Source organism: Acomys minous, assembly GCF_964271855.1.
Source record: "Acomys minous genome assembly, chromosome: 2".
In the NCBI taxonomy this organism is placed as follows: domain Eukaryota; kingdom Metazoa; phylum Chordata; class Mammalia; order Rodentia; family Muridae; genus Acomys; species Acomys minous.
In genome coordinates, this window is record NC_140484.1 from 15,784,299 (window position 1) to 15,798,028 (window position 13,730).

The following is a 13,730-nucleotide window of genomic DNA, read 5'->3' on the forward strand; positions in this document are numbered from 1 at the left end:
GAGAGAAAGCCATGAAAACAAGTCTTTACCACACTAAGGCCCACCCCACCCTCCTCTGGGGCCACTCTACAGGAACTGAACAATAATGCCAAGTGTCTCCTTCCAAGCTAGCCGTAAGCCAAAGCAGCTTGGAGCCTAAACCAAGAAAATGGAGAGGGGATGGAGTAGTTAGGCCCAGGGAGCTGCAGACGAGATAAAGCTTTGCCGGTTACGTATGTGACTCTCACCCCCCCCCCCCCACTGCCCCGCGCCAGGATTCTAGGCATCCATAAGGAGAGCTGAGTTCATCCTTTAACTGGCTGTCTTATATAGGCATGCGCTTCTTGTTGTCCAGAGGACTTTTCAAACAACACTGTCCCTCAAGATTCTTGGGGGCTGGAGAGATGGCTCAGAGATTAAGAGCACTGGCTGCTCTTCCAGAGGTCCTGAGTTCAATTCCCCAGCAACCACATGGTGGCTCACAACCACCATGAGATCTGGCGCCCTCTTCTGGCCTGCAGGCTTATATGCACACAGAATACGATATAAATAATAAATACATGTTTAAAAAAAAAAGACTCTGACCTGCTTGCTGACGGGAGATGCTGCTCTATCTGGAAATCATCAGGGCTGCGAACCACGGCTACTCTTGAGTGTACTCTTCATTTAGATTTGCTGAGATGTGAACTAGTCTGAGGACCATACTAGTCTGAGTCAACAGGTAGGTAAGGGTGCTTTTGGCCGGGCAGCGGTGGTGCACGGGAAGCAGAGGCAGGTAGCTCTCTAAATTCTAGGCCAGCCTGGTCTACCGAGCAAGTTCCAGGACAGGCAAAACTACACGCAGAAAAACCCTGTCTCGAAAAACCAAGGGGGACGGGAAAAGAAGAGAGCATTTGGATTCCGCATTCAGTTATCCATTTAAAAAAAAAAAAAAAAAACCAGGCGGTGGCGGCACACGCCTTTAATCCCAGCACCTGGGAGGCAGTGGCAGGTGAATCTACGTGAGTTCGAGGCCAGCCTGAACTACAGAGAGCGTTTCAGGACGGCCAGAGCTGCTGTTACACAGAGAAACCTTGTCTCGAAAAACAAAACAAAACAAAAAAATTAAATAAAAATAAATAAATTTTTAAAAATTGGATTTCACTTGCGTGGTGTCATATGCCTATAACCCCAGCATTTGGGAAGTAGAGGCAGTAAGATAAGGACATCCTTTGCTACATATTTGTTTGAAAAAACTGTCCGACATCCGGCCAAAAGGTCGCAGCATGTTGTTGCGAGGTTAGTTTAGAGGGGATGCAGCTAGCCTGGATGCCTAACTGATATGGGAAGTATCCTTGTATATGGGAAGGCGGCTATTCTGTTCCCTGCGAGGTCAATTTCCAGTCCTCACGGGGCACAGTGCCACGAGGTTCAGGAAACCGTCCCCGCACCGCTGGTTTCCAGGGCAGCGCGGGGCGGCCGCCGAGATCAAGAGCATCCTGAGCAGTGGAAGATTAGGATTTGGGACCGGGAGAGACCTCGCGTGATTCCTCGAATACCTCGGGATTTCCGGCCAGGAAGTCAGAGGGCGGGCGCAATGTGGCTCTAAGGTTTAGAAACTGGAGAGGAAGAAGGGCGTTTAGCGGATTGAACACTCCATGATCAAGAGCAAAGGGAGAAAGCATGCTCAGAACTCCGACAGGGATGGGGCCTGGGGCGCTAAAGCCTGCTGATGCTGGGGAAAACGGAAGGGGCGGGGCCGAGCCTAACTTTTGAGTGACAAGAGCGACGCCCTGAGCGGTAGTGTTTCCGGGCAGGCTCCGTCCAGGAGGCGTGGTTTCCCTTTGACTGATAGGCCTCGTGGGCGGAGCTTGAGACTGACCCGCTTTTCTAGGAAACAAAGGGATTTCGCTTTGGCCCTTTGACCAGCGTTCCGGGCGGAAGTGGATTACTGCCCGGACTCCAACCTCCACACCGCTGAATGCTCTTTTTTCAGGAAAATTGCTATCGTGTGGAGACAGCTTGGAAAGTGTACCTAGCTAGAATTTGTCCCGAGAGAACCTGTGATGCGCCCTACTGCTAAATCTCACAGAATTTGAGAAACCGGTGTGAGATTAGAAGGGAAAACCAAGAAAACACACCCTCCTTAGATGATCTGCCCTGCTTTGACGACGTGAAGCGTTGTCTGTAGGGTGCAGATAATTGTTATAAAACATTCTTACTAGTTTTCCCTTGCACAGATTGCTTTCCTCCTCCCGCAAATGAGTTTATTTTGCATGGATTCACCGGCAAAGTTTAAGGCCTCTTTTCAAGGCAGTGCCGAAAGGCCAAAGCTTAACTGCGAATAAAAGCTAGAATTGGCCCAGGGCTCTGAGGCTTGGAAGGAGGCCCTGGTGTGATTGGCAGGGTGGAATGAAATTGAAACCGGCCTCATAAATGTCCCATATTTAATTAAGAATGTGGAGCCAGGCGTGGTGGCGCATGCCTTTAATCACACCACTTGGGAAGCAGAGGCAGGTGGATACCTGTGAGTTCGAGGCCAGCCTGGTCTACAAAGCAAGTCTAGGACAACCACGGCTAACACAGAGAACCCTGCTGGGGGTGGGGTGGGAAAGAAAGTGGTTATTTACTTATGTGCACAAGCTATAAAACTCAAGTTTGGAAACTCCATAGTTGCCCGGGCTTTTTGTTTTATTCTGACAGGGTACTGAAGACTGAACCTAGTGCACCCTAGTCAAGCACCCCACCACTGAGCTGCATTCCTCTTTTTACTTCAAGACAATGTCTCACAGAGTTGCCCAGACTGACCATGAGCTTTTGTATAGCCAAGGCTCTCCTTGCCCATGTGAATAGCTGAGCTTTAGGGAAAGTTTGTGTATAGTTGTTTGTGGGCCTGTCCGTTTTGCTGGTCTATAAACAAGCTGGGACCAGGGAGAAAGGGTTCCTGACTGTCAGAGGGACTAGGGGCAGCTGGCAGGTGGAAGGAGGCACGGTGTGGTTGAAAGTCACAGCTCAGCTGAATCCAGCTCGGTCACCTTTCTCTGGTGTTGTTTTTCTTGTTGTCTTTCCTCCTTGATCTTTGTTAACAGGTTTCTGTAGCCCCAGCTGCACTGGAACTTGCTCTGTAGACCAGGATGGCCTTGAACTTAGAGATCTGCCTGCTACTGCCTCCCAAGTGCTGAGATTAATGCGCAGCATCTTGTTGCTATTTTTGTTTGTGTGATATTTGAAACAGGGTCTCATGTAACCCAGGACGGCCTCAAACTTGTCTTACAGTTGAGGATGACCTTTAATTCTCAGTCCTAGCCAGGTAAGGAGATGGATACCTTTAAAACCCAGCACTAGAGGAAGCAGAGGCAAATAGATCTCTGTGAGTTTGAGATCAGCCTGGTTTCATGCCAGCTAGGGCTACACAGTGTCTTGAGAAGTAGTGGGGAATCCTTATCCTCCTGCCTCAGCCTCCCAAATGCTGGGCTCACAGGCATGCCACACCATGACCACTTATGTGCACTTTTCTTAATGTCTCTAAAAGTATGTCTTTTCTTTTCTTTTTTTTCTTTCTTTTTTCTTTCTTTTTTTTTTTTTTTTTTTTTGGTTTTTCGAGACAGGGTTTCTCTGTGTAGCCTGGGCCATCCTGGACTCACTTTGTAGACCAGGCTGGCCTCGAACTCACAGCGATCCACCTGCCTCTGCCTCCCGAGTGCTGGGATTAAAGGCGTGCGCCACCACGCCCGGCTAAGTATGTCTTTTCTAAGAAAGGCATAATATGCCTTTCCCGCAGGTTTCGAAGAACAAAAGATGAACGACTTTGAGCAGTTGGCTTCATTGAGCCTGGCACCACACAGAAGGACTCGGGAACAAAAGCTGGTGTCAGCATTCTTCCCACACAAGTAAACTGTTGCTAATCCCAAGACGAAGCAGCCAGCTTCACTTACTGCGCAACCATCGAGCCATGAAGATTTCACCCAATAAAAGCTGAAGAGAGGACACAGGGGCTGTTTTCTCGCAGGGATTGGGCTATGGAGTTTTGTAGGTTTATTCATGTTTATTTCCTTGTATGTAACAAAACTAAGACTCCAGGAAAAAAAAAAGCTGATGGCTCTCACCGGCTATATACAGGCACACATTTCCTACCTCGTCTTCTCCAGGGCATGAAAATGTTATAAATGTGGTAAGGAGGCCAGTGAGATGGCTCAGTGGGTAAAGGCACTTTCCACCAAGTCTGATTTCCTGGGACCAAACAATAACAAAAAAGAACTTACTACTGAAAGTTGTGTGTTCTGGTAGGAAGGAATCCTAACCAGGCTAGTTTCCATGGTGAACTGGCAAAGACAGGGGATGTGCTGGTTCCCTAGCGCCACCCTGGTGGAACATGGAAATTGTTGGCCTCCTCTCCCCTCTCTAAAGGTCTCCTAGAGACAGCAGTCACCTCCCCCACGCCAGATTCTTCAAAGAAACCAAAGAGCCAAGAGCTTGGGTAATATATGTGTGATCAGTGCTCCGAGTGAAGAAAGAAATGAAGGGGAGCTTCCTCCATCTTCCAAGGGAACAGGCGCTAACCAGAGGCCCCGCTGTGGGAGCTCAGAGAGCCCTCTGCTGGGAGAGGAGATTCCCCACAGACAGCAGGGAAGGGTTGGGGGGCGCTGAAGGGAGGAGAATCTACCAGTCACTTACCTAGACACTTGGGACATGAACAGGTGAAGACCAAGAGCTAGACAGGATTGCAGTTTATTGACACCATGACATGACAGCTGTTGTCACTGGAGGGGGAGGAGGTTAGTGAGAGCAGGAAAGTGGCCTCAGTGGACATCACTGAGGACTCTCCATCCACCCCATTCACCTGTTAGCAAGAAGTCATGGGATTCAGAGTGGAAATCTCATTCTATGTCCTGGAGTCACTACCGCCCACGCCATTCCTAAACCCATCTTCCATTTGGTCCAGCTATTGAGGCCTGGGTCCTTCCTCTACTTGAAATTAAGGGCAGAAGGACAGCAGGCCTATGTCTCAATAAAGAAGAGCTGCTGGTGGTGGTGGCACATGCCTTTAGTCCCAGTACTCAGCAGGTAGAGTCAATCAGATCTCTGAGTTCCAGGACAGCCAGGGCTACACGGAGAAACCCTATCTGGAAAACAAAAACAAACCAAAAAAAAAAAAAAAAAAAAAAAAGGAAGGAAGGGGGCTGCAGATGTAGCTCAGTGGCAGAGCCCTTGCCTATCATACATGAAGCCCTGGGTTCGTCCAGAGACAGTGTGGAAGATGGAAAGGAAGGAGCTGAGGTGGGGGGTGTGCCTAAAAAGGGTTAATAATCACAGAATTGCCTGTCTCGAGATTGTACGCTGGAGGCCTGTGTTTGAGCACCATTCCCACACCGGTCCCCCCCTAATGAGTGGGTCCGGGTGGTGGCAGTTCCTGAAAGGGGGAATGCTTGCTCTTCTGTCTGTGTGGCTTTGTGATTGGGGAAGAAATTGGAATTGTGGCATTTCTGTCTGAGTCATGACCATGAGTCATCAGAACAGACCAAGAATGCCTAAGACAATCCCTAAAAGCACCCACATTGCAGGGTGGAGGGCAGCACAGGCTACTGGCATCCCTTTTTCCACTAGAAGAGAGGGCCAAAGCCATTCTAGGATGTGGGGCGGAGCAAGCATGAGCCTCCTGCCTCCCTGATCCCAGCATCACTTCCTCTGCCAGCCCAGGTCTTGAACCAGCTTTTAGAGCCAGGTGTTCAAAACCGGAAAGGTTACACTCTGTTTGGCCTGCTGATGCCCTTCAGTCTGTGTTCTGGGCTCCTGGGCTTTATCTTGAGTCCAGAAGGATATGGTGCTATGAGAAATAACTTGGCCAGAGGAACAGTTTAGGGAAAGAAGTCTCACCTCAATCTGGTTTGCAGTTAGGTGGGCAGGAGAATGAGTACATCCTAGAACAGCATTTCTGCTCTTAGCTTCCAGGACCAAACATATAAACAGTTGTGTGTGTTGCAATATGCATGTCTGCACACACACACACACACACACACACACACACACACACAAGCACGGGAGAGATGGGTTTTGTGACTTGCTCTTTGAAACCAGAGGGGAGAGAAGAGGCTTACAGGGGTGCCTCTCCCAGTCTAAGGGGTTGCTGGTCTCACTGGCTGCTCCCCACATGAAGCCCCCTGCCCAGTACCCGGAAGATAAACAAGTGGTAGCATTGCAAGGGGGGCACCAAAGAAGCAGCCTTAGGAGGCAAGGAAAGGGACAGAGGCCGACTCCCCTCAAAGCCCCTTGTTGTAGTAAACCACATCGACGCTGGGGTTTTGTGCTTGGATCTGGGCTCTCAGCTCCGGCTCCAACCTGGTCACATGTATGGAGCTACAAGAGAACAGCACAGGCTGGATGAGCGTACCCTGGGCTCAGCATCTCAGAGCCAGGGGCTCAGCTTCCCTGCACCTCATTCCCCCAGCTCCCAGCCTCCCTGGGAAACACACTAGGGGCCTGAGATGCGGAGTCCTGTGCAGAAATTCTGGTCCAGTCCAGGGACGTCACTCACCTTCTCTGAGGGAACAGAGCGCAGCACAGGGGTGTGGCAAACACCAGGCTAGGGAAGAAGAGCACAGGAAAGGTCTGTGAAACTGGCCTGAATCTTCCCTCCCTATACCCCATCTCATGGAAATAGCTCCAGGAGTGAAAGTTTTTGTGAGCTCTATCCCAGACATAAAGGTTGGAAAACGGAGCCAAAGGACCATTCAGGGACGTTAAACTCAGTCCTGGTACTAGATTCTGGCTGAGGAAATAGCCTCCCAAGCCTTGTCAGAAAGTGGCAGAACCAGGAATAAAATGAGTTGGAACTCCTGGATTGTACCAAAGAGTTTATTTGTATGGCTTCCTCTGCTGAATGAAGGCTGGGCCCCTCAACTAAACTGCTACCTTTCAAAGGCAAGAATCCCTAGAACTCCCCAACACACACACACACACACACACACACACACACACACACACACACAGTGTATTGTGCACTGAGTATCCATAGCAACTGGATATGGTACCGAGCACTGTATGTAACCATTCCAAAGGTAGTAAGTGTCCACCCACACCCAAAATGATAAAGGCTGTCCCACATGTCCCCAGCAAGCCCAATGCACACTTACCAGAAGCCTACCAGCCCCACCTGCAGGGGCGCCCCCAGCCAGGGCCGGCGCTGTGGGGAGACAGAGAGACAACATAGACAGGATGGCATGTGCTATGATTGTCCTAACCTCTATCCAGCATCCTCCACCATGGTCCTAGCCCATCAGCCCACCTCTGAGCCCTTGGACACCTGGGTGCTTCTCCCCAGCCAGTGACAGACAGACAGGCTTGGGACCTGCATATGGCAACCTCCCAACGCAGCCAAACCTGCTGCCTCACGGAATTGGTTCCCATGATGCTCTCTGGCCATCTTTCACTTATCTCATTCCCCCCCCCCCCCCAGGGGCTACTTTCTTCAGGAAACCTCCCTGGAGTCTCCACTCACTTCTTGTCCTAATAGTGGCATACACTCGTTCCTCCCCACACCCTTCTCTGTTCACTTCAGCCACAGCAACCACTGTGCTGTTCTTCAAATGTGTGAGCCTATCCCTGCCTCAGGGCCTTTGCACTAGCTGTTCTCTTTACCTTGGACACTCTTTGCCTGACTCATCTTATTCTTCAGGTCTTCCAAGGCCTCTTCTTGCCTAAACTGCTTCCCAGATAGTCACAACTACACTGCCCCATTGATTTCCTACAAAGCACATTTGATAACTTACGATGACATATGTTTGTTTGGTTTGTTTGTTTCATCCTGTCTCGGTTTTTGTTTGTTTGCTTTTTTTGTTTTGGAGAAAAGGTCTCACTGTGTAGCTCTGGTACGGCTTGCCTGGATCTCCCTCTGTAGAGCAGGCTGGCCTGGAACTCACAGGGATCCACCTGCCTCTGCCTCCCGAGTGCTGGATTAAAGGTGTGCGCCACCACTACCAGGTTTCATCAAGCCGCATGGTTTGCTCCTTTGTTTGTTGGTTTCTGTACTAGACTGTAAGCCTCCTGGGGACAGGGTCCACAGCCATCTCCGTTCTGTTTAGCATGTCTGGCGCACAGTCCGTGCTTAATACTGATTTGTGAATACATGATTTGATGAATGAGCTGGAGCCTGCATTCCCTGAGCTTTGCTTCCCTGGCTGGTTTGTATGAATATGTATGAGCACCTGCTGGTGGGGGACACTGAGTGACGTTATGGGCACGCTGTCAAGCATGCCAATGGCAGTCATCCTTGCCTATGTCGGAGACCTCTGGACTTTATCTAATAGTTTCCTCAGAACGGACTCCATTTCCCTTCCTTCTGTCTTCTCCCTCCCTGGAGCCCAGTCTTTTTTCATGAATGAATGAAGGTGTGGAGGCAGGGAGGAGTGACAAGTCTTCAGACGCAGGCCAGGCTGGAGAGAGGATTGGGGATGGGTAATTCCTCCTCCACATCACCCCTTCTGGGGCAAGGGATAGGTCAAAGGTGAGTTGTTTACCTTCAGGAAGTCTTTCTTCTCCAGAGTGTTCATGATCACCGGAGGGATGGCTGAGGGGAGAGCAGCGCAGGCGGAGAGTTAGTGGTGTGAACTCTTGGGAGCCTGAGAGGAGATCTCCCTCCCAACTCTTCCCATTCTTCCCCAAAGCCCCCTGAGAACCTCAACCCCTCTTCTGCCCAAGCCTCCTGGGCTCCGCCCCCGCCCCCGCCTCACCCAAGCCTCGTGGGCCCCGTCCCCGCCTCACCCAAGCCTCCTGGGCTCCGCCCACACCTCACCCAAGCCTCCTGGGCTCCGCCCCAGCCTAACCCAAGCCTCCTGGGCTCCGCCCCTCCTCACCCAAGCCTCCTGGGCCCCGCCCCCGCCTCACCCAAGCCTCCTGGGCTCCGCCCCCGCCTCACCCAAGCCTCCTGGGCCCCGCCCACACCTCACCCAAGCCTCCTGGGCTCCGCCCCTGCCTCACCCATGGCAGGAATCGCCATGCCAATTCTTGATATCACCACCTGGAAGATTCCCTGCTTGGCAGCAGTCACAGAGTGGCCAAGCCTGTGGCCTGCCTCATCCGTCACTGGGATGCCCACCTGCAGCTCCCTAAGGAGAGAAAGGGGCCGGGCTCAGATTATAGGCAGCAGATTTCACAAGAGCCTTTACCTTCCCCACTCAAAGACTGGTTCAGAGCGGCTCCCAGGGTGTAGGGTGGATCCCAGAGAGAGGTGCCCTGCCCAACCAGGGCACAGGGGTCCAGGGGTACGTTTTTGGGGTCATTCAGTGTGGGTTAAAGAAGATAAGTTTGGAAAAGAGCCACAGTGTAGGGTAATTCCCAGGGTATTGGGATCCGGCATGACAGGAATAGCTGCCTTGAATTATAATGACCGTAAATGCCCCTGAGTAGCCCAAGTGGGTTTTCTCCACACAGCATGCCACATTAGTATAAACAAGCAAAACTATTAGTGATGCTGCGTGAGCCAAGTATTTAATCCCAGCACTCAGAAGGCAAAGGCAGGCAGATATCTGTGAGTTCAAGGCCAGCCTGGTCTACATATTAAGTTCCAGGACTACACAAAGAAACCTTATCTCAAGCTGGGCGTGGTGGTGCACACCTTTAAACCCAGCACTCGGGAGGCAGAAGCAGGCGGATCCCTGTGAGATCGAGGCCAGCAGGCCAGCCTGGTCTACAAAGTGAGTCCAGGACAGCCAAGACTACACAGAGAGCCAAAAAGAAAAAAGAAAAAAAAAAAAGAAACCCTATCTTAAAACTAACAAAAAGGCATATGGAACTTTATGACCAACACACTGGTGCCACTACTGCCAGAAATGTGATTTTCTTGATGGTGGCATAAGACATATAAGGGTACATTTTGGTTAATTGAAAGTCACCTCCATCCTGACTTTCATCTACACCACCTCTTCTCACTTAAGGCCTAGGGATACGATGTTGCTGCTGCCCAACACCACAGCCCCATCAGCAAGTTCCCAGTAAAATGGCCCCTACAAAACCCTGTGTCTGCCTGCACCCTTCAGTCTGGCCACACCTCCGGGGCAAGTTCTCATACAGCGGGACCTGACTGTTCTCGAACACAGGGTCAGCATAAGCCAGGGCCCAGCAGCTCTCATCAGTGATGGAAAGGGCTATCCCTATGCCTGGCTGGTCTGCAGCAGTAGAGGGCACGCCACGTGTGCTCTGGACATCCCTGTGCCAGGAGCCAGGGCCACTCACCTCTGCCTCATCAAGGGAATGTTGATGCAGTTGGCAGCAGCCACAGCTGCAAAGGGCACAAACCGGCCGACTAGAGGGGGTAGGTGCTGGGGGAGGAAAGGCGGTGGTCAGTGGCTCTGAGGACCATGGGTGGGTAGGTGGGGGAACTCAGGGTGGATATGGGGAGCCTCTTGAGAGGGTAACAGGGAAGAAGAAGAAGAAGAAGAAGAAGAAGAAGAAGAAGAGGAGGAGGAGGAGGAGGAGGAGGAGGAGGAAGAGTAAAGGAGTGGTAAAGAGACTTTACCTTGGTGAGAGACTTGAGTCCAAGAGCAGTGGCCACGGCTCCGGTGGTGGCACTTACATAGGCTGTTCCCAACTGCCTGCGGAGGAAAAGGCCAGGTCACAGGGAGAGATGAAGAATCTAGCATGCATTTCCTTTAGGGACATTCCATGTTTCCCATGCAGGTGGCAGCAGACGGTAGCCTCATTTACAACCCTCCCTTGCCCCAGTGTAAGTTTATGTGAAAGCCCCCCCCCATCTTTCTTTAAAAGGGGAGTGGATCCCCAAAGCTACAAAGGACTGAGTGTCCTCAGGTGGTAGGTGAACCTGCAGTTGAAAGGAGAGCTGAGCCCCTAGTATAGGGGTCCACAAGGACCAGGAGCATCTGGAGAAGGGGGGTGCTCTCACCGCACAGTGATGGGAGCATCTCCACTGCGATTGGAGTAATTCACAATAGCGTTGAAGGACTGGTTCACCCACTGCCAGAACACCACGGTCGGGGTCTTCCTGAGGGTACAAAGACAGACTGCTTACATTTGTCCCTCTGCAGTATTTCCCCACCCTTGAATTCCCCAATATTAAAACCCTCAAAGTCCCTTAACTCCTCAAGTGGGACTTAAGCGATTCCCTCCACCCCCAAACATGGCCTCGTTGCCCTTGCGGACATTTGTGTAAACAAATGGAAGCTGGCTTCTGAGAAGAGGAAAGAACTACCACAAAATTTCCCATTGTCCTTTACCCAAAAGAGTGCAGAAGGGAGACTTCTTACCATCCAGCCACGCTATGGGGCATAACACTCAGGAAGGGGACAGGATGTGAGATTTACCTGTAGAAGGTAAGCATGCAGCCAGTAATGGTCATATTCATGGGCACCTGGGCTGACATGCGGCCAATCAAGACCACCTTCTCCCCTGTGTCTGGATGGAATGCTGAGTCATACACATACTTGGCTCTCCACAGCTGGTCCTCCGTGAGGCCTGGGGTTGCCACACCAGCCCTGTAGGAATTGGCAAGGAACCAGCGAGCTGTTGTAGGGGTCAGACCTGCCCTTCCTGTCTCTGCTGCTTGCCTCAGGGAACTCTGGGCAAAGGACCAGGAACTTGAGTAAAGGCTCTCTCTGTCCCTTGGAGAGGTCAAAGCTTCTCATACTCTCTCCCGTATGCTCTCCTATTTCTACATCCTTGGTGGCCCCTCTTTTTCTCCAGGGTCGTCACAGTGATGGTGGTTTTTCAATGGGTTTGAAATGACTGAATTGCCTTTCTATCTGTGTGAGTCTTTCCTTTGCCCCCCTCCCCTACCCCGTTGTCCTTGCAGAGTAGACAGCCCCCCCCCTCCCCGAATGGTCATTACAGAAGATCTATGAACAGCAGGGCTGTCTTCCTTAACCCAAACATCCTCAAATCCTTTCCACTAAAGTGCTGCAGTGCAGTCGTGGGATTTGAGATGGCGGGGGGGGGGGGGGGTTGTTTCACCTGTAATTCTGTACAATGTTGCGGGAAGCTTCCAGCTGTTCCCCAGACAGCAGCAGATTTCGAGGATCGGTAACCGTGAAGAAGTGCCGGGCTCTGCCTAAGAATGTGCTTTGGTCCCATCGAGGCTCCCGGATGTTGATATTTAAGGGCAAGTCACCCATCTTCTGCAAGGCAGCAAGAATAGGAATCAGGTCCAAGGACCTCACTTGGGGGCGGGGGGAACGTTGGTGGCTCTGCCCTGGTCCTAGAAACTATGACCAGTCCTTGCAGGAGCCTCAAGGTGACTCCAGGTCCTGTAAGCAAGGGTGGGGGGAGGAGTCGTTTCCTAGGACATGTGTTAACCAGGCACCTACGGCCACTGAGGAGGGGGAGGGGAGACCAGAACTGTGAATATATAGCTTTCCTCATGCTGTGACCTGGTGCAGACTTTGCACGCTGAGGGTTGCATGTATGTGGTTGATTCACCAGCAGTAGCTAAACCCAGGGCAGCTATCTTGAGCTCCCGCTGTAGGAGCGTAGAATATGGATAACACACACACAAGCCCATTTCAGCTTCAGGGCTCAGCTGCTCCAAGACCTAGATTTAAAAAAAAAAAAAAAAAAGACTTCCAACGTTGTTTGGGAAAATGACAAAAGACATCCCACACTCAAGCCCCTGATTGGAGGAGACCAGGGTCATTAGCCACCTGAGGGCTGACAGGTACCTGATCTTTAACAGAGCACTCAGATGGCAGCCATTTGTGAGTACATGAGGATGCACACATCCCCCTTCAAACCCATTTGCTTCAACTCCTGCACAATTCCCCGGGGCTGTCCCTGGTTCCCCTAGTTGAATAGGGCTGCACAGACCCGCATCCAAGTCTCTCTGACCCTGTCTACCTCAGGAAAGGGCAAGATTGGGTGGATGCGCCTCCACCCAGCACAAAAAGGAATGCCGGGAGCAATCATCTGGTTGTGCTAGACAAAAATCCTGCAGAGTGACTAAACCCTTCCAACCCCACTTCCTCCCTCACAGAAGACACCACTCCCACCCAATTCTCGCAGACTCATACACAAAGACAGGCACTCCCGCCCCGGCACACAAACAGATTAAATCCACACTGTATACACTAGCCAACCAGCCAGAATACCGTTACACACACACACACACACACACACACACACACACACACACACATCTACCAGCTGCAGACATTTAAAAGTTTGCCCACACACAGCCTCACCCAACCAACCCCTCCTTGTGTCCTACAGATCCTAACAAACCTCTCAATATAGAATCTCCGCGCGCGAGAGAGCGCGCGCCTTTCAAGGCGAGCCTCCTCCTCAGACCCCAAGCCCTCGCCCTACACGGTGCTAATTCCAGAGGTAGCAAGCACTCACGCTTTCCGGGGTTTTTCAGGCTCTAGCAGCTCTCAGACCCGCCTTCCTCACTGCACTCTGCTTTCCTCCTAGCCATCAGCCGGACGTCACGCGTGACGCTAAACAGCAGGGAAGGGCGGGGGCTCCCTAAGCTCTTTAGCCCAACCCACCCCAACCCCCTTTTGGCAGAGTTTCGGGGCAGTGACTATCATATGGAGTGACTCCCCCAGACCAGGCCGTTGAGACCAAACCCGACCTAGTCGTGGGAAGCAGTTCTGGCAGCCTTCCCAACCAGAGAGAGAAGGAGAGAAAGGGAGGAGCCGCCCCCACTTTGCTCCTTCACTTGCAATCCCTCGGCTTGCCTCAGGAGGCACCCGACCCGGCAGCACCCAGTCTAAGGTGCACAAGGAGCGGGTGAGCTGCGTGGAGGGCGGGCCTCCGATGGTGCGCCGCCC

The 13,730-nt window shown here is 51.7% G+C and overlaps 1 protein-coding gene across 3 annotated transcripts; it reads right to left on the bottom strand.

The window, feature by feature from the left end:
• Positions 1-4,670: 4,670 nt before the first annotated feature.
• On the bottom strand, positions 4,671-13,524 carry SFXN3 (sideroflexin 3). 3 transcript variants are annotated; one of them, XM_084757962.1, is made up of 12 exons: positions 13,297-13,524; positions 12,333-12,493; positions 11,917-12,080; positions 11,271-11,441; positions 10,853-10,951; positions 10,469-10,544; positions 10,186-10,271; positions 8,932-9,059; positions 8,472-8,521; positions 7,089-7,138; positions 6,491-6,538; positions 4,671-6,312 (listed from the first exon to the last, which is right to left on the bottom strand). In XM_084757962.1, the coding sequence occupies exons 3-12, from the start codon at positions 12,075-12,077 to the stop codon at positions 6,216-6,218; spliced, it is 966 nt and encodes a 321-aa protein (XP_084614088.1). In that variant the 5' UTR covers positions 12,078-12,080; positions 12,333-12,493; positions 13,297-13,524; the 3' UTR covers positions 4,671-6,215. The 3 variants fall into 3 exon arrangements, with proteins under 3 accessions (XP_084614088.1, XP_084614087.1, XP_084614089.1); XM_084757961.1 differs by lacking the exon at positions 12,333-12,493 and having other exon boundaries at positions 13,297-13,510; XM_084757963.1 differs by lacking the exons at positions 12,333-12,493; positions 13,297-13,524 and adding an exon at positions 13,180-13,288.
• Between the last annotated feature and the right edge of the window lie 206 nt (positions 13,525-13,730).

What these genes read in the sequence shown, in the direction of transcription:
- SFXN3 (XM_084757962.1), bottom strand. Translation starts at nt 12,077, where the DNA reads ATGGGTGACTTGCCCTTAAATATCAACATCCGGGAGCCTCGATGGGAC. An exon ending in TGCATGCTTACCTTCTACAG is followed by an intron (nt 10,952 to 11,270) that starts GTAAATCTCACA and finishes TTGTACCCTCAG; the next exon opens with GAAGACCCCGACCGTGGTGT. An exon ending in GATGCTCCCATCACTGTGCG is followed by an intron (nt 10,545 to 10,852) that starts GTGAGAGCACCC and finishes TTTCCTCCGCAG; the next exon opens with GCAGTTGGGAACAGCCTATG.